This window comes from Onychostruthus taczanowskii, unplaced genomic scaffold (genome assembly GCF_017590055.1).
Source record: "Onychostruthus taczanowskii isolate IOZ18803 unplaced genomic scaffold, ASM1759005v1 scaffold3, whole genome shotgun sequence".
Taxonomy (NCBI): Eukaryota; Metazoa; Chordata; class Aves; order Passeriformes; family Passeridae; genus Onychostruthus; species Onychostruthus taczanowskii.
The window spans coordinates 8,977,162-9,001,808 of NW_024500349.1; the positions used below are offsets into that span (position 1 = coordinate 8,977,162).

A 24,647-nucleotide genomic window follows, 5' to 3' on the forward strand; every position below is an offset into this window, starting at 1 on the left:
TTCATCAGATGGATAGCAGAGGATGAAAGAAGAATGCAATGGATACAACAAATTAGTACATTGTCAGTAATGTCACCATCATCCTAAAGGCACAGCTGGCTGCGCCCAGCCTCTCTTGTGAAAGCTCAGTTACATGGAAGACCTTATTCAGCTTCACTGTGAAGTCCCCATGTGAGCCGGTGTGCAGGGGACTGGCAAAACTCATCAGCTTGTGGTGCTGCAGCAGTCACTCATAGCTGGACAAATAGGAAGCTAAAGAACACCGACGAAAGGATCTCTCACAAGTATGTGTGTTTGAAGCTCCTGTACCACATAGATCAAGAATGTTTTGTCCTTTCAGATGTATTTGAGGCAATTATGAAGAAGGAAACCACATGAAAAGAAAAGTAATCCAGCCTTCTGGATTCTGTCTACTTTTGAAACTCAGAGAACAGGATATAGAAATATTTACTGACATGTTGACTAGACTAAAGATGGCTTAATTTCTAAGCAGAGCCATGTTCACCAATACAATCTCTGAAGTACATCCAGAAATCTAATAATGGTGCTAATATATCTTAGAGCGAGACAGAGTACAGTCAGTTTTTTAAAGTATGCCCTGGAAAGATTTCAAACATAGTCCAAATAAAAAGGGATGCTGGCTTCAGAGAATGAAACACCTTCCTATTGAGTCATTGCAAAAGAATCAACATTGCAAAAGAATCAGCTTCCATTACTGATAGACCAGAGGGATGGCCGGGAGCTCATAGACTTGGATGTGATTCATTCTGTGTTTACACGGCTTTTTACCAGGTAGCTGGCAGAGGGTAGGCTGGTGCAACAGAGTCAAACAACACCTCAAGTTGGAAGGGAGTCATAAAGAGCAAGCAGTCAACTCCTTGCTCTTTGCAGGACTACCTAAAACTAAACCACATGACATTGGCCAGGTGCTTCTTGTAACTCCGACAGGCTTCAGACCCCCACCACTTCCCTGGGGAGCCTGTTCAAGTGGCTTGAACACAGTTTCAGTGAAGAACCTTTTCCAACTGTCCAATCTGAACTTCCCCTGATACGTCTTCATTCCATTTCCTCCTGTTGCTGGTCACTAGAGAGCTGTGTGCATTGCCCATCTTGTGGAAGCTGTAGGCTGTGATGAGGGCACCCCTCAGCCTTCACTTCCCCAGGCTGGACAACACAAGTGACCTAAGCCGCTCCTCAGAAATCTTGCGCTTGAGCCCTTGCACCAACCTGGCTGTCCTGGACGCACTCTGATAGTCAGAAGTCCTTCCTGCATTGTGGCAGACCCCAGCACTCGGGGTGAGGCCGACCCAGGGCAGAGCAGAGCAGGACAATCCCCTCCCTTGCCCTGCTGGCCGTGCTGTGCCTGATGCCTCCCAGGACAGGGTTGGCCCTCCTGGCTGCCAGGGCACTGCTGGCTCAGGTTCAACTTGTCATTGACCAGGACCCTCAGGTCCCTTTCCATGGTGCTGCTCTCCAGCCTCTCATTCCCCAGTCTTTACATATAACAGGGATTACCCTGTCCCAGGTGGAGAATCTTGTTAAATTTCATACAATTGGTGATTGCCCAGCTCCCAGCATATGCAGAACTCTGAGGGAGTTCACAGCCCCTCCTGTTTTAGCATCATTAGCAAATTTTCTTAATGTACATTCAATTTATGAGTTCAGCTCTTTTATAAAAACATTAAAGAGGAGTGGCCTTAAAATTGTCCTCTGTGGTTTTGAATGCAAAGGGGTGTTGTGAAGTTTAAAATTCTCCAGTTTTGAGTGATCAGGGCACACACAACTTTCAACTCTGTACATGAACATTTGAACTCAGCAGAAATAATATTTGTGGTGTGAGCTGATCTCCACAAAAATAAAATTTGCGTTTCCGTATACATTTCTAGACAATAGTAAAAATTGCCCATAGGAGCATGTCTTGGGTCATCTGAAAAAAAGAAGGTTTTTGACAACACTAGTACTATGTAAAATAAGGAAGAAATAATTTCTAATCCCCAGGTAGCATGTGAATTTGTCTCTCATAATAAAGAGAACTCTCTGTGAATGTTAATTTTTTTAAAAATAATGAACAGAAAACATGCAAAAATTGCAAATTTGTTATTTACTGCTTTTTAAAGCCACACACATTTATACACTGCAGGAAAGTATGTTGTTTTTACAGTACCTTTAAAAACATCCTGACTTGCCATAAGATGAAAACTACTCCGGCACTGAGTCAATACATTTCTATTGTTTACCTTCCCACAGGTCAGTAATAAATGGAACAATGTCAGCTAACAAGACCAAGCAGAGTAATGAGAGCATGTCTGCCTCCTGCCTGACAGTAGTAAGTGCTATGGAAATTATTTTTCATCTTCCTGGAAAAGAATAACAATTTTTTTTCTAGACTTGGATTTTATGTTCCGTTTGGAAGATTGTTTTCAAAGGAGAATTGCTATGAAATAGCAGTACTTTGAAGTTAGCACGGAGGAAGACTTTGAGGAAAACTGTGTCTTTGAATTAATATAAAATGTGAAATTTTAACAAGGTAAAAATTCTAAGTTGCACATTTAGAAAGAGAGAGTATTTCCCTGAAAGCTGAAACTATACTTTAATAATCAAATAAACAACTGCATTTAATGCAACACTACCGCTATGAGGACAAACTCAGCCCTCACATGTATAGCAAGAAAATTAGGTAGGTACATAAAGAGGGTATTTTCTCCTTAAATGTTTCAGCATAAAATCAGCAGAATAGCATACACACGTTTTTTTTCTTTAATAGAAAGAAAAGAACAGAAAGAACTTAAAACTAAGAAAAATTATTAGAGAACTGAAAAAAATACCTTAGAGTGAAGTAAGGTTTGTAGCAGGAAGTAATAGCTTTTATTTAATTAACAGCCCATTTCCCAGTGGGGGAACATTTTTCACAAAAGAACTTTGACCTTTCAGCCCACAGCCTGAGAGAGACCACAAAATACCTTCAACAGCTGAGCCTGGGAACAAAAATTCAGAACTGCTGTATGCACTCGAAATCATGGACTGAATAAAATAGTGGCTTTACAGCACATTATAATCCTTCTCTGCAGCTGCCCTTCAACTCATTTATCAGTGTTCCACAGCTGATAATTTCCTCTCTTATTTTAGCTCAGAGGAATTCTTAACATGTTTATCTGCGCCTCTGGTCACAGGGCAGGTGATTATGTAGGGCAATTGCTTCTCTTATCCCAAATTGTCTGACTACCACATTAGGTTAAAATTAAGAGTTTCTCCCAATCTGTACTTAGCTTGACGTTTGCTGATTCTATTCAGACCAACAGAAGGATCTGCATGCTTGAAATTTCATTTCTTCCAACTATATCAGTTGCCTACTAATAATTTCGTGTTGTTAATTCCACCTTCAAACCTTGTCTCATTTACATCCTACAGTATGCCAGTACTGTACAGCAGGCTTCCAATGGATTAGTTTATCTAAAAGAAGCTTAAGTAATGACTGTGTGATAGGCAAATATGCAACCATATGGCAATATAAACTTGACAATGGCAAACAGCTTAATCCAGTAGGCAAAGGTATTAAAAAAGGCCACAGTAAAAGACAAAAAACTGCTCAAATTCAGAAAAGATAATTAGGTTCACCATTTTAGCAGTGAAGACAGTTGACTATTGGTATAACATGCCTGATATATGGAGGCTTCTCCATCAAGCCTCTAAATCAAAATTATTGGTTGTTTAAAAGATACACTGTAGGTACTGTAGCGAAGAAATTATCATTTGGGACCCTTAATTCTAATCACCCAGAAGATGCTTTTGGGCCTTAAGAGAAAGGAATCTCTAAGCAAAGCCCTGTTTGTGATCAGGCCAATCAACTGTCATGGAAAGGAAAAAAACAAAGGGAAAAAAATGAACCTTAATGTGGGAAGATTGGCATAATTTGGACTGATGGAAATACTTTTATCTTCAAATCCCCATTGATATCCTAAGTTCCTTCCTGTCTCTTTCTTGGATAGAACTATTCTTAAACTACTTGGGAGTACTTGTAACATATTATTAGTTATACCAGCTTGCAAAGTATGCATGAATACACAGTGTCAAGAAAAGGTGAGTTCATTTATTTGCCAGTTCTACAAGTGAAAGTATATTTGTAAAAAAAAAAAAACAAAACAAAACAACAACCCAAAAGCCCTACCACCTTCATCCCACAAAATTTTTTTTATCCATCTCTACTTCTTTTTTTTGGGTTTTTTTGGGTTTTTTTTAATGGGAGTCAGAGGAGAAAAAGCAACAGTATAGTGTATTTTGATTCACTTTAGATAAATTTCCATCCAGTAGTCTGCATTTTCAGTTAGATTCTTTCTGAAGACACCTTTTCATGTGTACTCCTTATCATCAGAATTACAAAAATTGATAATGTGATTCTTCAAACTGAATTTTTAATGGATTATCAGTTTACTCATCACCCAAGCAGTACTTGCCTTCTTAGCATTGTATTTGGGGAACCTCAGGTACCAGTGGTTAAACAAGACATTTTATGACAGTGCCATAGAGCTGAAGAATCACCATCAAACAAAAATTAAATAAAAATGCATCAAGTTTCAATGAAGAGGTTCAAAGGAAGCTACAAGGACTCCTGTGAGAAGTGAAATATTTTTATGTTATGCACACAGGAATGAAATCCACAGATATTTACACTTCATAGTAATGTCAGAAAATATGAAAGACTTCTGTAAAATGAGACATCTAGCTAGGAACTTTCTACAGGGGTCTAGAAAAAGTCACATATGTCTGATTTTCATCTTTTCTTCTGGACTCATCCACATGTTACGTCATACTTGGAGGACAGATATAACATCTCAAAAATGTTTTTGTCTCAGACACTTCATTTCATCAGTAGCAGCTGCTGATGGGAGTAAACTGGTTAATGTGTTAAGAGTCCATGTATATAAACTCCAGCTATTTAAAATGTGCTATTTAAAACAAGTTCAGAATCTCCAAGAGTTAGCAGAGTTGGGGACATAATGGAGGACCTCGTGCTTTGTTCTTAGAGAGCATTGTGTCGAATGCTGGGCACATTCATGTTCCACTTGCATCCTTCTGTTGTGCATGAAAAGTAGAACAAACTACCAAAATTAATCTAGAGGTAATTCAGGAATGACTCATATCTCCATTTTCTTACTTGCATGAAGAAGTACAGTCTTCCAGTCATCTGGAATTGGATGAGGATTTTCTGGACAAAAGTGAAATAGGATTATGAACAGGTAAGATGTAGAAGCAGGCAGACAGGGCTGAGAAGAGCCCATGTGAAAAATGGGATAGGAAGGCTGTAAAGGTTTTTTTATACTTTCCTTTCTCCAAAACAACAAGAAGAACAAAAGAAAATAATGATGAACAGTAGAACAAATTATCTAAGAAAGAAGTGCAAAGAAAGGTGATTGACTTTGGAGAAGGAAAAAATAGTGTCTTTTGCTTTGGAAAAAAAACAGTTAAGGGTGGCAACTGTCAGAAGAATAGACAATATCAAATCTAATTAAGAAAAAATGCAGAACAACAGTGACTAAACTTGGCAGTTAAGCAGAGGTACTGAAGATGCAATGCTTCAAGACAAGTAAAATTAACCTTTGAAAAGATGAAGAAGGCAAGGCTGCATGTCTGGTAGGAATAAAGTATCATGCTGAGGAGAGTGGGGGACATGACTATTGCAAAAGTATATAGTGAATTTTGTATATTGTTATTTCAATTGTCTCTCGTACATAATGTTCTAAAAAGAATGGCATTATTGTTTTTCCACATTTATGGGCATTTCTCTGGAAAGGAATGCATATGGGGAAGAAATCACAACATTAGTCATCACAGTGAATACTACTGGAGAGAATAATAAGTATAGAACCAATACAATTCTGAGAAACAAACTTGAAATGGTGAGGATAATATATATATTAATCTAGAGAGTAAAACATTGTGTTAGACAGCTGCCACATGTATGGTTTATTAAATACTGACATGCTAACATATTTAGGAGAATGATAGAGAAACAGCTCTCAGAACTGTTGCTGGAAACTATGACATGCATAGAAAATGGTTCAATAAAATAGGAATGAAATGAGAGACATAAGAGAAGAAAGTGAGAATGCTTTATGTTCCTGGAACATCCTCCCAAATGACAAGCTGGTGAAGAAAATGGTAGACAGTGGATAAATTGATTTAGGCAAACCATATAAAGGAAGTTTGGAGATTTTATAGGCCAAATCCTACCAGAAGGAATTGAGAAGAGCTGCATGGAGGATATTTTCTGAGTGAAACTTTTTTTCTATGAGCTGATCAGTTATTTTAGGAGACCATCAGAGTGAGGATGGAGTGCTCAAACTAACACAACAAAGTGCAGAGAAAACACAAATACTCACTTTCCTTTTTTCTTGATGGCTATTTATGACCTTCTAAACTACACTGAAAATGGCAAAACCACTGGCTGTCAACAATATGTAATTAATATGAACAAAGGGAATTCATACAGAACATAAGCATTGACAGAATTTTTTTAATTAACTTGCTCCATAATTGTATAGTACTAACTGTATAACTACTCTGTCTCAGTTTGAAGTTCATATTAACTTAAAAACGAATTATGATTATTTTGTTCACTTTCTATGCTATATAGAAATAGCATATTTCTATATATGACAATATAATGGATCTAAGTTTGATATCAAATATATTATACAACTGTAATAAGTATTTAATTGCAAAAAAAAATAAACTGTATGATTTTATCTGACTTGTCTCATTTGCAAGGAGACAAGTCAAAGTGGTACAGGAGCAGTTACAGGACATATCTTACATATGGACTGATATACAGAATTATTCCTGTCATTAGAGATTTTGGACTACAAAACCAGCTCCTAAGCTCCTCAGACAAAATATACATGCATACAAATATGAGAGATAAATGGCAGTGCTACTCACAACTCTGGTACAGCTGAACCTACTGAAGTTTTTAGATGCTTTAAAATTTACTTTGCTCAAACGTCACAAATACTTGAAAATATGTTAGGAATTTTTACAGTGTTATGCAGTATGGTTACAGTATTGATACTATGCAGGCTTATATTATTTGTTCTTTGACTTTATCTCCATACATTTTCATTGCCATCTTGTTGTGAAACAGATTTCTGAACAGTAATTGATTATCTCCTGTTTTCAAAATGTTTTCCCCTTTACAAACATTAAAAACAAGTGAGCATTTCAGCTTTAAAGTAACTGAAAACTAATCACTTTACCATGAAATCAGATACTGAGAAACTTTACATTCACTACTTACATGATTAAAGGAGAGATTTTTAAATTATTTTTTTTCTGGATAGAAATGCTTACAAAGCATTAGAGTGTTAAGCTATATCAGGATTCATTCTTCAAGTACCTTAATTAATGATTTGTGCTATGGAAAACTTCATTCTTGCCTCAGTGACCTTCTTCAGAGAAGAATAATTTCAAACGGAGGATGATTTTCTTCAGGTAACAATTTGGGCAGTTTGGGTCTGTATGCCAACTCTCATAATATTTCTCTTTTTCGTGGTTTAGATCGTTATACATTTTTGCCAGGCTTATAATAATTTTATAAACAAAAGCATATTGTAGAGAAGTACAGAGGAGATACTACTCTGAAGAGCTATTAACAGAACTAAGAGCTATTCTTTAAAAGCCTCTTTCTAATTAGCTTTTAAATTTTTTTGCTTTCTTTAAGCTTTCTCAGAAAAAAACCCCAACATTATTATATACCAGCATGTTCACTCAGTAATCTGTTTTTCCAATAGGCAGGCAACATGCCTTAGTTCTTCACTAAGGCTATAGGCTAGCTGAGGTTCCAGGTATTATTACTTAATGAAAGGCAGTTCAACATCAAAATCTCAGAATCTTTTCTCTGTGAGTTTCAAAACTGTTTACTTTTACTGATACTTTTCAACTTTACAGAAACATAATGGAACTTATATTCCAAGCCACACTTGAGCTTTTGAAAACACCTTCCATGATCAGTAAGTTAATGAGATTTAACTCAGTATATTAATTTTTCAATGTAATTACAATATTTTTCTTATTAAATACTCCAAGCAGGCAGGGGAAGAACACAGCTTGCTCTGTAGCAAATAAGTTGAATTCTCTGAGTAAGTCTTCAACTAATTCACTCAGTGACACTGGATGACTACTGAACCGGCAGTTTTAAAAGCCAGCAGCTAAAGAGAGGTACTAAAACACTTCAAGGAAAAGATTTACATGGCCTGTAGGAGGCTCTGAATCAGCCCACAAATGGCTGATTAGTAAAATGTGCTGAATACTTGCTCTAACTGCTGAAGTCAACAACAGATGGAGGAGTTGGCATCTGTAGACATAAGGCCACTCCTTCACAAATCCAACTTTAGACATGCAAGCATGAGCATTTGAGCCTAAGCTTTGCATTCCAGCTTTTTAAACAGTAAAATAAGTCTTAAGGGAATCCTGTTCTCACGTGTTCTAGTGAAAATGCTATTTCATTATTCCAGCATCAGCTGTGTCACAGACAGCCCTACATACAAACTCCAAACAGGCCCTTTGAGTGTCTGCTCCCCTGGCAATCCCAGCTCTCCCTTCCTGCCTGCCTTCAGCCTCCACACCCAGCTTCCAGCACTGGGCTCCCCTCCTGAGCAGCAATTTATTCCCAAAGCAGTCACCTCACACCTACCCAAGATCCTGGTCTCCTTGCCCAGTATTTTAAACTATGTTGCTGCTCAGTCTTCTCCGCAAGTATCTCTCAGCTTTTCAACAGCCAAATTTTGTGTCCCATTCCACACCTGGGAACAGGAGAGCCACGACACTGAGAAAAATATTACCAGGATTTTCATTGTAAGAAAACAATTTACTTAATTTTTGATAAGAGCAGGACTTAATAGGGTCAAATCTTCCTTCTCTCTCATACACATGTGGACACAGATAAATACACAAAAGTCTTCCAAAAAGTAATGTTTTGCCCAGTGAATTCAAATTATACTGGAAATATGTCTGGAAATAATATTAATATCAGCAACCATTAATCAAGGAAATTTGGGACTGGGGATGGGGAAGATGGGGAAGGAAAGCTGGGCCTGGAAGTTTAGGAAGTGTTTGAACTGTGTTCAAAAAGAGAAATGTTAAGTAAGATGCACTGCCAGTTCTGCCTGGGAGGTAGAGAAACATATGCAAAATCATCATAGAAAAACAGGTAACTCCAGTGTTTGAATATTAGAAAGTAGCAAATTAATTAATATTTCCCCAGAATATGATTAATGCTTTAGTGGTAATTTGGAAACAACACCCAGCAGGAGTATTTAGAAGTGTAAATTGAGTGCATACATATCACTAAAATATTCTGAGTATAACAGCATTTTTAAAGTTTCAGTTCTAGTTGCATCAAACCCTATTTAATATTAATGAAATATTTAAAGTTGTTTTCCTCTTCTTTTTCTTGTGTGCTATAGTACAACAAAACAAATGAGTTTGCTAGTGCTCCATTTGAGTGCTTTGAAGAACCTGATATTATCTAGAACCACCTAATAAGACAGTGACTGCACATACAGTACAAATAACAAGATAAGTATTGTGTTGCCTTGATGCATAAGTAAAGATTTTTTGACCATTTACCACACAGACCATTTGCCTAATGAAATCAGCCTTCCTTCCTCTTCAAAGTACTGCTTGGTATTACCATGGTTGGATGAAAATGGCCTTTTCACTGCCTCAAACCACACTCTCTCCTTATCACAAGGCTCAAGCTTAGTGCAGATTCAGTCATATAGCCAGCCTGATGCTGAAATAAAAAATCCCATTTGATACTCTGAGTGAAAGGCTCTACAACAGAATTTTGTGCAGTAGGCAAAAAGGATATTAACTTATATGCTGAATTCAACAGAGATATGCACTTTGCTTATACACACCCATTGAAGGCAAAAACACCAAGGCTCCATGACATAAACAAGCTAAGGGGAAACATTACAGCACGAATTTTGCCCACAAACTCGCTGATGGTACATGTATAGCTACTGGGAAATCCTGCACAAGGATGGAGAGGCTACATGCTGACTTTTTTGGGCATCTGCAATCTGAAAGCAGCGGCATCACAGCAATTTAATACAGAAGAATAAATCACTTTGATTCCAGTATTAGTATCTCACAAAAATTATATAGCTCTTCTCAAGTATTTTTAGTGAATTTATTTTCTTTCTTAAATATAAAATGAACAAACCTTGCCAGTCAGCTTTGAAAGATCATCTCCTCCAATTATCTGCATATCTTGCATAGACTGATCATTCTGAAAGCAGAAAGATAAAATTTTGAAATTGGTTATAACTGTACAAAATAAGAATATAAATGTTACATTTTCTAAAAAAAATCTTGATTACTAGTTGTGAATATTTTCTAATGCTTGTTATTATTGGCGTACAAGAAAACCACACTCTCCCTTCTTACTATGCCTTCCTGCATCTCCTGCTTGTTTTTAAGCCAACATCAACTCTAGTCTTTACTGGACTAGAAAAAGTTGCATCTTTCTTTTTAAAATAGTGTTCCCTTGCTTACTATTTCTTAGTATGACAAGGGTTGAGTAACATATTTATCCCTTTCAAAATGGGAGGACAGGAGGAGCATCTCAACACTTGACAAAACACCTGTAAGCACATTCTTAGTTTGGAACAGTTTTTGGAAACACGGGCTAAATGTGCTTACATGTCAGCTCTTTTTGGAGGAATTCACTTCATTTTCTTCAGGGGAAAAAGTTTTGCAAAATTTATCACCTACTATCAAAAATATTTTCAGTGTGCCATACAGTTTCCAGAGCTTTGTTTATTCAACTGACTCAAAGATAAAATCCTTGAGGTCAATTACTTAAATATGACCAAACAGGTTGAATTAAATGCAACAGAATAGTATGTTTTGATTTTCCTGTTAAAAAAAAAGTTATTTTTTGAAGTATTTTTTTTTTGCTGAATTTGTTTTACAGACATTTCTAGTTGAAATTCCTCCTGATGGAAAATTCTCAACCAGCTCTAACTCAAATTTAATTTCAGCAGAACACAAAGTTAAGATCACATAAAGGAGACACATGGAAGTCCTACTTTTAAGGCTAGACAAAAGTGGCCTTAAAGAAGGGGGCAAATTCAAAAAATGCACAGTCATGGCCAGGCTACATGAATTTTTCAGAAAAATCAAGAGCTGAAAAAAGTATAGTTAATGTGGGTTTTTTGCCAAATTGATGCATATGCTAATCTAACCTTCCTACCCATAGGAAGATAGCATTAGGCCAATTTTAGTAATAGCTCAGTACCACAATGTGACATTGTGGTTTACTGAAAACACCAGGAAGCTTCATCATTACAAACAACAGACAAATATACAATACTTGGATTCTCTGCTTTTATTTCCTAAATCCAGCACTCTGAAGCCAAATGTTTTTCCACAGGTAAATAGTGGCACATCAGGACTTAAAATGTGGGTAAAGATCTACTGGACTAAGGGATTTATAGCTGTTCTTCCCCTGCCAAAGCAGGACAAGCAGAAGTCACACTCAGAGGCTCAGAGCTGCCCCCTGTGCAGCTGGAACCACACCTGACCATGCTCACAGCCCAGCTGGCAGAAGTTTGGGGACTTCCAAGCACCTTTGCAGACACCTGATCACAAGCAATCTGGCAAGCCAAGGAACTATTTGTGGTCCTCATGGGAATGGATTGTCTAAGTAAAGACAGCCTTCCTGAGTAACTGTAAGCAAAGGTTGTCAAATTGCCCAGATGTGAATTTCTCCAAGTTTGCATTCTGCAGACCCACCAAAAGGATCCCTGGCTTTCACTCAGACTCTACTCTCCACGAAACTCACACCACAGCTTTGTAAAAGGTCCTTAGCAGTCATTGCTTTAAAAGACAGTTTTTAGACCTGCCTTCACTTTTTCTGCACCGGATCTGAGAGCTTTAGATAAATTTCATGCTGCTCTGATCTGTTTCCTGGGAAACAGAGCTAGAGCAGCAATGAAGGTTACATCCCATACGTTTTCTAATATAAGTTTCAATATTTCTTTTATTTTCATAAAGAAAGACAGAAAAAAAAGTCCAAACAACAACAAAGCAAGTAACTGATTTCCTCAGAAGATTATTTTAAAACTAAATAAAAAGTGGAGATTGAGAAGATTTTAAGTTCAGGCTTAAAAGCACAAGTCTTTTGTTGTAAAGCAAGACAGGTCACTCTTCAAAAGTCAGGCATGTATTCAAGTCAAGACTATTATAAGACTATAAAAAGCAGATTGTTTCTAATATCTACCACAGCATGTGTAACCAAGGCACTGACAAAATATTTTTTCATTTCCAAATGAGAAAGTGTAGAATTTCATTAGCAACCAGCACACAAAAATTACTGAAGAGGCAGTTTGCCCTTAAGCTGCTAGTTAAGAGAAAGAGAAAAAAAGATAACAGTGAGGCGCAATGATTAATGAATTTATTTATTTTTCACAAAAAAAATCCTTTCTTTCTACAGTATTCACAGCAGCACTGTTTCCTTTGCATTTGGTATTTCTGGCTTCAGCTGAAAGGAAGATGCTGAAATAGCATCTTCATTGCTGGCAAGCAGCTAAGCAAACACAAAAGCCATTGAGAGCAGGGGGATCACAGCATCCCGTCAATCTCTGCATTCACACACCAGCTCTGGGACACAACTGCACACATTTATGAAAACCCTGGTGTTCTGACTAGAGAATGAGTGCTGGCAAAGGACAAGGCTGAGTATTCATGGTGCCTAAAAACCATATCATTTTCTATATGGTTTTTCTATATGCAGCTCAGAACTCTCCAGCCAAGGTATTTTCAAAAAAAAAAAAAAAAAAAAAGAAATTCCTTGCATCACACTGGAGAGCAGTTCTGTTGGTAAAAAAAAAAAAATTAGATAATTGATTTTAATGCCATTTATAACTATCTACATTTATCACTTAACTTATGTTGTAAAATACATACCTGCCAAACAGCAAGGCTCAATACCATGGTGTGACATTACCCTGATCACAATGTTCACATAGATCATTTGCACACTATGGTTACCATGGCAACCTTTCAGTGCATCTTTTTTTTTTCTGAGTTCTCAGTTTATAATCTCAAAATAACACCACACTAAATGTTAAATCTAAAGTACAATGAATGTCAGGAAAGAAAAAAATCTGTTTCATTCAGTATCAATTAATGTCAATTCAGAATTGTTTGTTTCATTTTCATGGTTTCAAGTCATTCAGAGCTTCTTTCTCCTTTGTGAGTTGTTCCAACTGATATAATTGAATCTCTGAGATTTCTTATAAATGCAGAAATATTAATTGAAGCTTAATTTTCTGATGCCCAAAGTTCCTCAATACTTGTTTTCTAAAATCCCTAAATACTATCAATCCTTTTTTAAAAAAAAATATTTGACATTAATTATATTGGCTTGGATAGAGACAGCTCTAAATCACACTATATTTTGGTTAATGTAGCATAAAATTTATTGCAGCTGTTTCTGACAAGATGTGATGCATTGTGTCACATCCCCACACCTCATCCCAAGCTATATTTCTATATATTTTTTGGTGCTTAATGAACCTGCATTTTCCAGGATAAATCTCATTTTCTTTGGTTTTAATTACTGGGTTGTGCTTTTTCACTTGCTCATCTTTGTTTTATAATTTTAGTTAATTCTAGTAATACTTGATAATTAAAGCAAGAATGTTATTTCCACCACCATTTTTCATGGCATACAAGATAAAACTTCAGCTTTCTATGTAGATTGGAAGTATACATATTTAAATTCCATCTATACTAAGTCATGTGTTTTGAACTAGGTGGGGCACAGAATTATTACATCTCTTTTACATCTCTTGAGATCAACACTTGGACATAGTTCAAGTTACAAGTGAAATGAGTTGGGTGGTCTCAGGAAAATTCATTATAAACAGCATTGCTCATCTGAAAATTGCACCAAACTGTGAACATCTGTTACTCTTCTGAAGAAACAGAATCTGGAATACATTAATACTGGGCTCAGTGAAACAAAGATTCTTTAATCATGGCAAAAAAAAGCAGCTTTAACAGAAATGTTTAAATGCATAACTAAATTGTGAAATATGGACACAAGGTCATTATCACACATCTAATTACTACAGTCTGCAGAGTTCATATGGAATTTCTTAAAAAATATGGTTACCTTTTCTCCCAAAATTCATCAGGAATACTCAAAACAAAGAAGAATGTGACCAGCAGGCCTGTTCTATGTTGGTTTTGTACACTTGGGTGATACAGCAGATCCTCCAACCTGGGAATTCCCATTAGGACAGCTCTCTTTCACTTCACACCATGATTCCACCTCCTACAACTGGGTTTTCCAGGAAGGTTTTGACCAAAAAGAAATCAATTACAGACCATTCAGCTGTCTCTTGGATCCTAGTATGTAATTAAATTACTTTACAACCTGCCTCCTGAGAAATAGTTCATAGGAAAGTGTCAGTATGGCATCTACAGGATCTGTTAACCTATTTTGGTGAATAGGTAAAGTCAAACTGATACCTAAAGTATAGGCTATGAAATATCCTCAGTGAATCAGCAGGAGTTGAGTGGTAGTATATAAAATGCTGTACTTAGAAACAACATACACTTGAATCAATACCATGTTGGGTTTCTTCTCTCAAGAACAACAGTTAAGGACAAAAGACCTCAAGGGTGTAGAAAATGAGCTGCCAGTTTTCATGGCAGGCAGCTAGAAGGACCATCTAGGCTTAAGCAGGAACGTTCAGAGGGCAAGTAGTCAGTAGTGTTAAGATGGAGACTTGTACAAATGAGTGGGAATGATGCGGATCACTTCCCAGTAAAGACTGGAAAGTTTGCCTTCCTTTACCCAGAATCGAATGTATACCAAAGGCCAGACTGCAGCCTCTGGGGTACACCCACATTCAAAATAGTCAAGTGCCAGGTCACTGATACATTTTTAAGAGGTGCCTTGAAAACCTTGCAAACAATCCAACAATGCTGAGCCAAGTGGGAATGGAATCCAGTAAACTGGCACACACCCACTGCCAGAACACCCCCTTTCCTGCAAGGATGTACAGGTACATGTGCACTGAAGCACTGACAGCTTTGAGCAGCTCTGAGAACTTTAAAGCTGGCTTCCTGAGCTGAGCACACCACTGACTGTGCTGCTCTCAGCCTGGCCTTATTGCTACTGCTAGGATAACAGACGATAGCAAATTTTAAACTGCTGTAGATGTACATCTAGCAGAGTTCTAGTTACCACAGTGTAAGACATATTTTACTTCTGTAGGAGTAGATCTACAATGTAACTCATGTAAAGATTTAATTTTTTTTTTTATTCTATTTCTTCCTTGTTGTTATTCCTTAACTAAAAGCTCCCCCACTCAGGTTTGGAACTGCTTCAAACTCAAGCTAGTCTATCCAGTTCCAGGGAAGGCCAGAGTTTTGCAATGAGGAAGTTGGCTTTGGACAGAGAAAGACAAACAATGAACTTACTGACAGCAAGGTACTCCTTATCAGCTGACCTGTGGTAACACCTGGGTATATTTCTTCCCTACTGTAAAAGCAAGGCAGGTCATTCAGCTTTAACAACACTCTGGGAAACAGTAAATTATTAAACTTAATAAATGGAATTGCTTGTAATCATCTGTTCAGACACTCAGCAATTTTTTGTGTACCAGGGCTCCTTCATGCCTTCTCGTATTTAATCCAAGGAAGGTAAGCTATCTTAAAAAAGGGCCAAACTGTCACAAACCAAAGCAGAACTCAGACCAGTTAACCTGGCTAACAAGGATTATAGACAATAAATTGTTTCACTTTTTAATTTCTGATTTAGCAATTAAATATTATATAGTTGCTTAGCATTTGTTAAATGGGTTCTTTTGCTTAAGGATGAGGCAACACCACATATCACCATATGGCAGAAACAGCACCCAAACAAACAATTAAAAAGATCAGCTGAAATCAAGAACTGAAATCAAGAACACAATATAACAAAGGTTTAGACTTGTATGTATATCAGAAACTCAATAAATCCTCAAAACTAAGGTTAGTGAGATTTCCTTGTACTCTAGCTCATTTTTATTCTCTAAGACAATATTTAAAACATAGAAATTAAATCTCTGTATGTTCCAGGATGAGAAAAGGTAGTAACAATTTTACAGGGCTCTTCAGTCATGTAAGGTAAGGTTCCAATCACATAATTTTTCTCCAGAGATGGGAAGCAAATAAATTTTAAAACTTACAGGTAGAAGAAAAACTTAGGAAGCATACCATCCAGCCCATAGTCCTACACAGGTACTCCTTTTGAGCTGCCAGAAGGCATTGCTAAGGGTGTCTACTTTTTGGGATAATAATGTACTATTTTGTGAAAATAATGTAATACACTCTTAGAATAGCAGACTTGGGATGCTTTTCCTCCTCAGCTCCACAAGCTAAAGAGTGTAAGGAAAATTCTCCTCCTGCTATGGTAATGCAAAAGTCATCAAGGTTATCAATCATGCTATGGCCAACTGGACTGGACTGGGGTAGGAAAATGTCCATTTGGATTCAAGTCCACAATAACTGGAGGATCTGTCTTTTGCCCAATTATTGTTTAACATTAAATGCATGAACATTACAGCAGTGGAACTAGAAGTCTTGTTGCCCAGCCTCAACAGAGGATCTTAGCATGCCAGCTTGGACGCTGCTAGATCCACATGTATGATCTTAGCCCATTTTTTAAACTGTGCTGTGAATTATGATCAGAAGTAAATAGACATTGTGAAAAAACACATAGTGAGTTTGTAACAGTGTAATAAAACCCCTGTCCACTTGAGGATTCTGCAAGCACAAGAGAAAACAGCTTTCTCTAGAATAAGCACAAAGTGCTAACTTTCTGACCCTGACTATCATCAGCTCCTAGAATCTGGTGATAAAACAGAGATAGAAGAAGAATCTTGAACTTTGTCAAATAGCCACAGGCTTAGAAAACAGATAAATAGGTGTAAACAAATTCACAGAAGATGAGTCTGATAGTCAGATGCTTAGTCCCTTCCAGCAATCTGGAGCTTAGTTTATCATTGATTCTCACAAATCAGCAGCACTCTCTTCCATACTAGTGCGTTTAGTCCCTCAGCTAATGGCAACTTGGAAACTTAACAGCACACATATTCTTTGTGAGTTTTCTTGCACAGTTGTTTTATAGAATCCCATCTTTATTTAGATACTTTAACTTCTGTCTATCAAATGAGGAGGGAAAAGAATTTTGTATCTGTCACACAGATCAGCACGGCAATCACAGAGGAGTTCCAGTTATTGCCGTATTCCTTTAGAGGAACCCTTTTGGTCTATGCCTCACAGACCCTCTGGGATGTGACACTGCACAAACAACACACATGTTATGATCTGTTTTAAGAAACAGCTTTTAAGATGCCAGTAAAAGGAAGTCATCGAATTCCTTAAGAAAAATCAGAACCTTCCGGCTTATTTTAATTAATTTTGCCCCATTTCAGATCTTAATAGGAAAAACTCACATATTAAATGGTACTGCTAGCGTCCAAGTAATGTGATATTTTTCCAATGCATAAACATGTCACAGTCTTTTCAAACTCATCAGATCTTATTTTTACAGCAGGATTAGTGACCATTAAGTTCTGGACCTATCTTACACGTAAGATCCTATCTGCCTGTCACTGTAAAATCCATGAAGCAGGATGACATACACTATTGCTGCAAATGCCATAACTTAGTATAGCTTGGTATATTTTTGGCAGAATATAAAACAAAACATTTTACTAAACTGAACTTCAATATTTTGGGCTTTATAAGAAACCACTGCTTTACAACAAATACTGTATCCAGCGGAATCTAATTCTTTGAAAAGATGAACAGTTGGATGTTTCTAATAAAATCTCTTGGTGCTTTGAATCTGTTCTAAAAGTGGCCAGTTTCAAAAACATCTACAGTTTTAAATGGTAAGATTTCAGGAACCTGGATTGCTTAAAAATACCAAAGATTTAAGCTCACAAAAAAACCCATTCATATAAAAAAACCTTAAGAAAAAGGAACTTCACTCCTTAAACTCCACTTATACATAGTAGCTCTATACCCTATGCAATATACTGTAATCCAAGACATTTATTTCAAGTTAGAAGACATTTTTCAAAAGAAAACATTACAGCTTGTAAGAAAAACGGGACCCTCGGGGACACAAATTTCTCAATAACATTAGAAAATACCTCAGTGGAGTTTGTATTAGATCTGAAATACAAAAGAACACAGTAGCAACCCACAATATAGGAAAATGAATTTTAAAAAAAATTTAAACAATAATTCCATAGCTAAAGTAATATATCAGTATAAAGGAAGGTAATACCTAAACTGGAAATTATAGATAAAAATGAAAAATATCTTTAAAAAACATGTAGTTACTTGCTTTAATATGCTCCATAAATGCTTTAAAACAATACTTTGATACTTCTGAAAAGCTGTAGGACAGCTCAGTATCACTCTGCCTTCACTGCCATGTCTGCTCTAGTTCCGTCCCCATGGCAATCAGGCCACTTCCTACTCAGTTCTCCCTTGGCTGAGTTGTTTGGTTCCCCCAAATCCTTCATATGTGAGTCACCGACACACTTACTCATACTTTAAAAAAATCACTAAGATTTCAGATGGTGCTAACATATTCAAGTGATGTGTAGGTGTGTTATCTGATGCACACAGTTACAAAGATCATCCTCTATAAGTAAGTTTTACATTAGAGATAAACTGTATGATAGACTTATTATGACCTTTCCTGAACTATGCCCACAAATTAACACCTACATACATTAGAAGTAATATCCCAAGCCCCTATGAACAAAATAAAACTGTATGTTTTATTTTAAATAAAACACTTTCTTTGAGCAAGAAATGAATTAAAGCTCTCATATCTCACAACTCTGCCATCACATTAAATGGAAGCTGTAGAAGCCATGTAGGTGAAAGGAGAGCATTTGCCTCCAGACCTAAGGAGTTTCAAGAACCTGACTTTTAAGTTCACATTTTATTCCATATAGTATGGCCTTCTTCAGCTTATCCTAGAAGACTATGAAAACTAGGCTGGTACACAAAAATAACTAGAGTTGAAACATCCACACTCCTGATACCTTTGAGAAGCATCTCTCAGATAAAGCATTGGGTGAGTCAAGTAGGGCTTGCACACATGGTAGTGAGGGTCCCTTGACTGTGGGCAGACTCTTTTTTTCCAGCAAGAACTGTGCTGACTAAAGAATTTACTGCCCACAAGTGTCCCCAGCTGCTTGTAAGTCTCCCTCTGGCAGGGGCTACTGAGATGCATGAGTGCATCTGGGTTGCTAAAAACAAATCCAGCAAGCTCAAGCAGCCCAAATAGAAATTCTCTCACAACTGCTGTTATCTGGGCTGAAGCAGGTTAGGGAGCTCAGAAGCAGCTGGGCTGGCCAGTGTGACTGCCTGGAGGGCACTGCAGTCCCTGAGGAATGGAGACAGTCACTGTTCCAGCCAGTGCAGGTGCAATGAGAAAAGAGGCCCATCTCCAGTGTCTGAGTTTCCACAGCAAGCCACTGTACCTGATGTACAGATTAACCTGGCAGGAGAGTTTACTCTCAAAGTGCCTGAACTGTGCTGCTACTCTCATAACACCGCCCACAATTCAATGAAAGAGACTGTCATTCTTCTCATTACATTTTTGTGAATTTTTTAAAAAATTTCATCAGCTAGCTGCAAGAATAAGCTTTTGGGATGACTTCCACTACTAACACATTTTCAGCTATTTCTCTGAAAAGTTGGTGTCTCTGAGGCTGATATTTTGCAGTAAGACACTGCTGTAGGTTGATGTGGTTTTTTTTTTCTTTCATGAAGAATTTTCTATTTTTAAACAAGTCTTAACACTTGAAAAAGGAACATTTGGACACAGTTTGGAGAACTGTGAATCGTAGTATCTCCAAACACTCAATTCACAAAAAATATGATCTGTTTCCACTGTTCGTCACCTTCTTGAACATCTCAGGTCTTACTAAATTTCAGAAAATAACTGAAGCATAAGGGAGAGCACCAATGCCTGCTTAAGATTTGGGGCTGTCTTTTGCTTAGAGCACTAGAAGACCTTTCACTTACTTGTTTTAGCAAGTCTGAGCATCTCATGGAACTTGCACTCAAAAAGATACTACTGCTTCGGAATGTAAATGCTATTTTATCCATTCATAGACAAAGAAAGTGCACAGAGACGAAAACCCTTTGGCAATTCAAGGAGCAGATTTCCAAATCTCATCATTTTTTCTCTCATCATTAGCCTGCCCATAAGACATCTCTCTGACAACACCATCCACAATCAACAGAAAATATCTCTCAGACCAGCAACAAACTTGACACTGTAAAATCCATGAAGCTTCTATGGACTAAATCATGTTTCTGCTGCCCATTAGCATCTAAAACTATATCATGCTGCAAAATTCTCTGTACAGTTGTTCACTGTCTGCAGTGGTGACTGCAAGACACACATTTGAAAAAGGTTGAGAGTATATTTTAGTTTTTGAATGTCTAGTACACATACAACCTCTCTCCAAATTAAATAAACCACAAATCACTAATTTTCAAATTAAATCACATTTTTGCCTATAATTAAGTTATTTATTTGCAGGTCAAATGTATAATTCACAGATAATTTGGAGTTCAGTCTTGTGAAATTATGGTAGAACTGGGCTTTAAAGCTGATAGGAACTCATTCTATCAGGAAGGCTCCAATTTGTAATTCTTCCATGGCTAGTCAGCATTAATAAAATGATGCAGTCATCAGCTAAACTGTGTACACAAAGCAAAATAAAGGGAACTCACAACCTGCTCAAAATAAAAATTCTAAGTACAAAAACTACTGTGAAATCTCTTTCATCTCAGCATATATATTTTTCTCAGGAGATCATAAATTGTGTTATCCTGTGTGACACAGCAATGGAGATAAACAATCTTTGTAACACTGGTGTGGAGGCTAGGTAATGACATGAATCACTAAATGCAAGCAAGACAGTTGTTTTTTCTATGTTGTTAAATTAGTAAAAGCATTTTGCTTTCTCAGTGTCAGGATTTCCACATATTATTTTAAATGCAAAGTTCATAGTGATATTAAAACAGCCAAATTACATACAGTAAAATTATACTGAATAAGAATAGATTATTATGAAAAGTAGGACTGTACATTTTATACCACTCTGATTATAGTCTGATGCTTCATTCTGTTGAGTCTTTTAGGAATTAAGTACACTCATTTGGTGTAGGAGAAGGAAACCTGCATGGCAGAAAAATAAATCCTTTTACTCCATTTACCAAGCTTTCAAATTATTATAAAATCCCTCTGTTTCCTTACTCCTACAGTAGAGAGATTTAGCAAAACTATTTACTGAGATGGCTTCATATAGCAAAAACATTCAGATTTTTACTAAACAATGCTTGTTTTGTTGCTTGTTTTCAGATTCTTGCAGTAGTCCTGTTTATGCCAAGACTAATAACCAACAGTTGTAAATATGTTTCAAACAACTGGAGGCTGAAGAGGAAACAGATCATATAAATGGATTTGTTTGTGAACAGAATTCAATGTAACCATTGTGCATGGATTACAATTCAGCAGTCATATTTTTACATTTTTTTATTAGTCATGTTCTGGAAACCATAAATAATGTACTCATTTGAAAGAATTACATGAATTGACCAAATCTACATATTCCTCTGGAAGTTTCCTCTGAAGTTCATTCATATTTGGAGCATCAAACACATCTCTAAACAACGTGTTCCAGTGCGTCACCAACTTCATAATAAAAAACATTCTCCTTTCTATCTAGTCTAAACCTACTCTCTTTCAATTTAAAGGCATTTCCTCTTGTCCTATCATTCCATGGCCTTGTAAATGTCCCTCTTCACCTTTCTTGTAAGCTCCTTTCAGATACTGGCTGTCTGCTCTAAGGTCTCCCCAAAGCCTTCTTCTCTCCAGGTTGAACAACCCAACTGAATCAGTCTGTCTTCCTAGGAGAGGTGCTCCAGACCTGTGATCATGCATGTAGCCTCCTCCAGACCCCCTCCAACAGAGCCTTGTCTTTGCTGTACAGAGGACTCCAGAGCTGGATGCAGTCCTCCAGGTGGAGTCCCAAAGTTATTCAAAATAGCAGAGTTTATTATAACAATGTCATTTCAAAATAACAGAGATGGCTGCTCTTCTGCCACTTTAGTCCACACATATAACCAAACAAATCACAAAGACTTAAGGAATAGTAGTAATCTCATTCCTCGTTTACCACTCCATGGTTTTCAGTGAAAAAAGGTTATGCCACCAAGATTCACTTGTCCTTCCCCAAGACGTAAGCTTTACTATCATATCTGTACTATAAAATATAGTAATTAAGAGAATTAGATAGATATCTATGGATAACCATATGGGAATACTAAACATTTTACAAGAACAGGTAGCCATGCATGTAGAAAGCACATTGGTCTGCCTGATAAAATTGTGTGGTGTTTCTCCCCTCTTCCATCAGTCCCTACCACCAGTTTCAACAATGACTCTTACTATGATTCCTTTTCTTTTTATCTTTCATCATCTATCCACTAAAGAAGTCTTAATTCACATGCATTTACCTTCTCTTCTATTGAGAGGCTGCTGAGAACTTCTCAAGAAAGTCTTCATACTTCCTCTACTTCTCCTAAATTTTTTCAATTCCATTTAAAAATTGAAGTTTGAGTTAAAGGTCACATTTGGCATAGCCATGGAACAGGATTAGGTGATACTGTTGCATCTCTTGGTTGCAGATTAGACTTGCTAAACCAGAACATCCTCTCCTCTCTGAAGCTGTAATTCAATCTTTACCTTTACACCTTGTCCTAAATTGTCTCTTCCACACTTAACAAAGAGAAGCTCTAATTATTGTTTATGATACTCTTCTGCTACACTTCTTATAGTATGTGTTTCTTCTAAAACATATCCTATTCAGCCCTTCTCTTCATGACACCCACATCTTTCTATTTTTTTGTTCATTCTCTCTTTTGGTTCATCCTCAAACATACTCTTTTTTGTCTAGTCCTATCATTTAATTCAAAAAACCCCAGTAAAACATCTTCTTAATTTCTGTGTTTTACTTCCTTCTGGATTCTTCCTAATTAGCTCTTTAATCTCCTGAAGTTATCAATATCACAAATGTATTATGGAATTTCTGGATCCACCATCTCTCCTGCTAGGGTCACATTTTCCTTAGATGACATTCCCCAACTCAACTTCTTCCACCATTACTTTTCATCTTTGAAAATAGATGAACATACCATGCTTCTGAAAATAATTTTAAATTCTACTTTCAAACTGAAACCCTCACCTGTTTTCAGCTTCAGAACTCCAATTCCCTGTGGAGGAACAATCACTCAGAAAAAATCAGCATGGTAAAAATTGAATATAGTAAATTTTATTAATCCAGTTTTAAATTAAAAAATATCTGCAGTCAATCCCACTGTTCCTGACTTATAATAAAATCCAATAAATTAGAGCCTAATATCTAAAAAGCTGCTAAATTCTATCAGTTCTCATGTCAATGTTTCCAGAATACAGTGTTTTCCCCTAAAACGTGGCATGCATCTTTCTATATATTAATCATATTTCCCATGAGGACTATTGTAGTGCTTCTTGCTCTATCCACTATACTTCTTGCCTTGCTACTCTTGTGTTCATTCAAAAAAGTGTGTGTTTTCTCTTCTCTGCCTCTTAAAACTCAGAGCTGCTGCTTTTCATTCACATTTCCATCTGAAAAAATTGATTTGGTTTTCCTCTCCATCTACTTCCTGACTTTTATGCTTAACTCTGCATTATGCTTCCTATCTGTTTACTCCTGAAATCACATTTTCTAACTGTTATCTTGGTGCTTTCTTTTAATCTGCCCTTTGTAAAATACAGGAAATTTTCTCACAAAAATGTAAAAATATTCAGGCACATATGACAATATATTGCAAACCAGATAAAAACATCCTGATTATGGCAGTACAAGTAGCCAATCTTCTCACTAATATCCAGAGAATCTAAATGTACTATGCTTTTTTTTTTTAATCAATTCATTTGCAGGAAGAAATCTTACAAAGAAGACTCATGCCCAGCTTTCAGCTACTTAATATGAAAGCAAATCCTAATATATAAATAAAGTATAAATTCTGAACTCTAAATTCTGTAATATCATGACAGGTTTGAAAAACAGACATATAAAATTGGTCATATTTGCAATCTCCTTTTTCTGTAATCGTGTCTGTATGCCAAACAGCAAAGTACAGCATTTCCCACTGATACTTGGTAATTAAGGAGTACTTTCACTGATGCCAAGATCTGACTCTGGGTCACAATTACAGCCCATTTTGCTAACCTGTTAAACCAAGCAATCCCACTTTGAATTACAGCCCCTAAAAATCAACTAACCTTTCAATATTGAAGTTGGAATGAGACAATACAAAAATCCCATGAGTTTGAGCTGAAATTAGTTGCTGGATTTAAACAGCTGGAGGGGGGAAGGGAGACATGTCTGAAGGAAGCATATTGAGAGCAGCAGGACTCCCTTCAGGAGAGAAAGAGAGAACAGTTAGTAAAAGGAATCAGGATAAATAATGTGAGAAGAACAGTCTGTAAAATGAAA

General features: G+C 36.8%; 1 protein-coding gene across 1 annotated transcript in view; it reads right to left on the minus strand.

The window, feature by feature from the left end:
- Positions 1–24,647, minus strand: part of PRTFDC1 (phosphoribosyl transferase domain containing 1) — a 42,483-nt gene that overhangs the window by 9,816 nt on the left and 8,020 nt on the right. Inside the window, exon 4 of the mRNA XM_041408581.1 lies at positions 10,223–10,288. Within this exon, the coding sequence (XP_041264515.1) occupies positions 10,223–10,288 (66 nt within the window). The remainder of the gene's footprint in view (positions 1–10,222; positions 10,289–24,647) is intronic.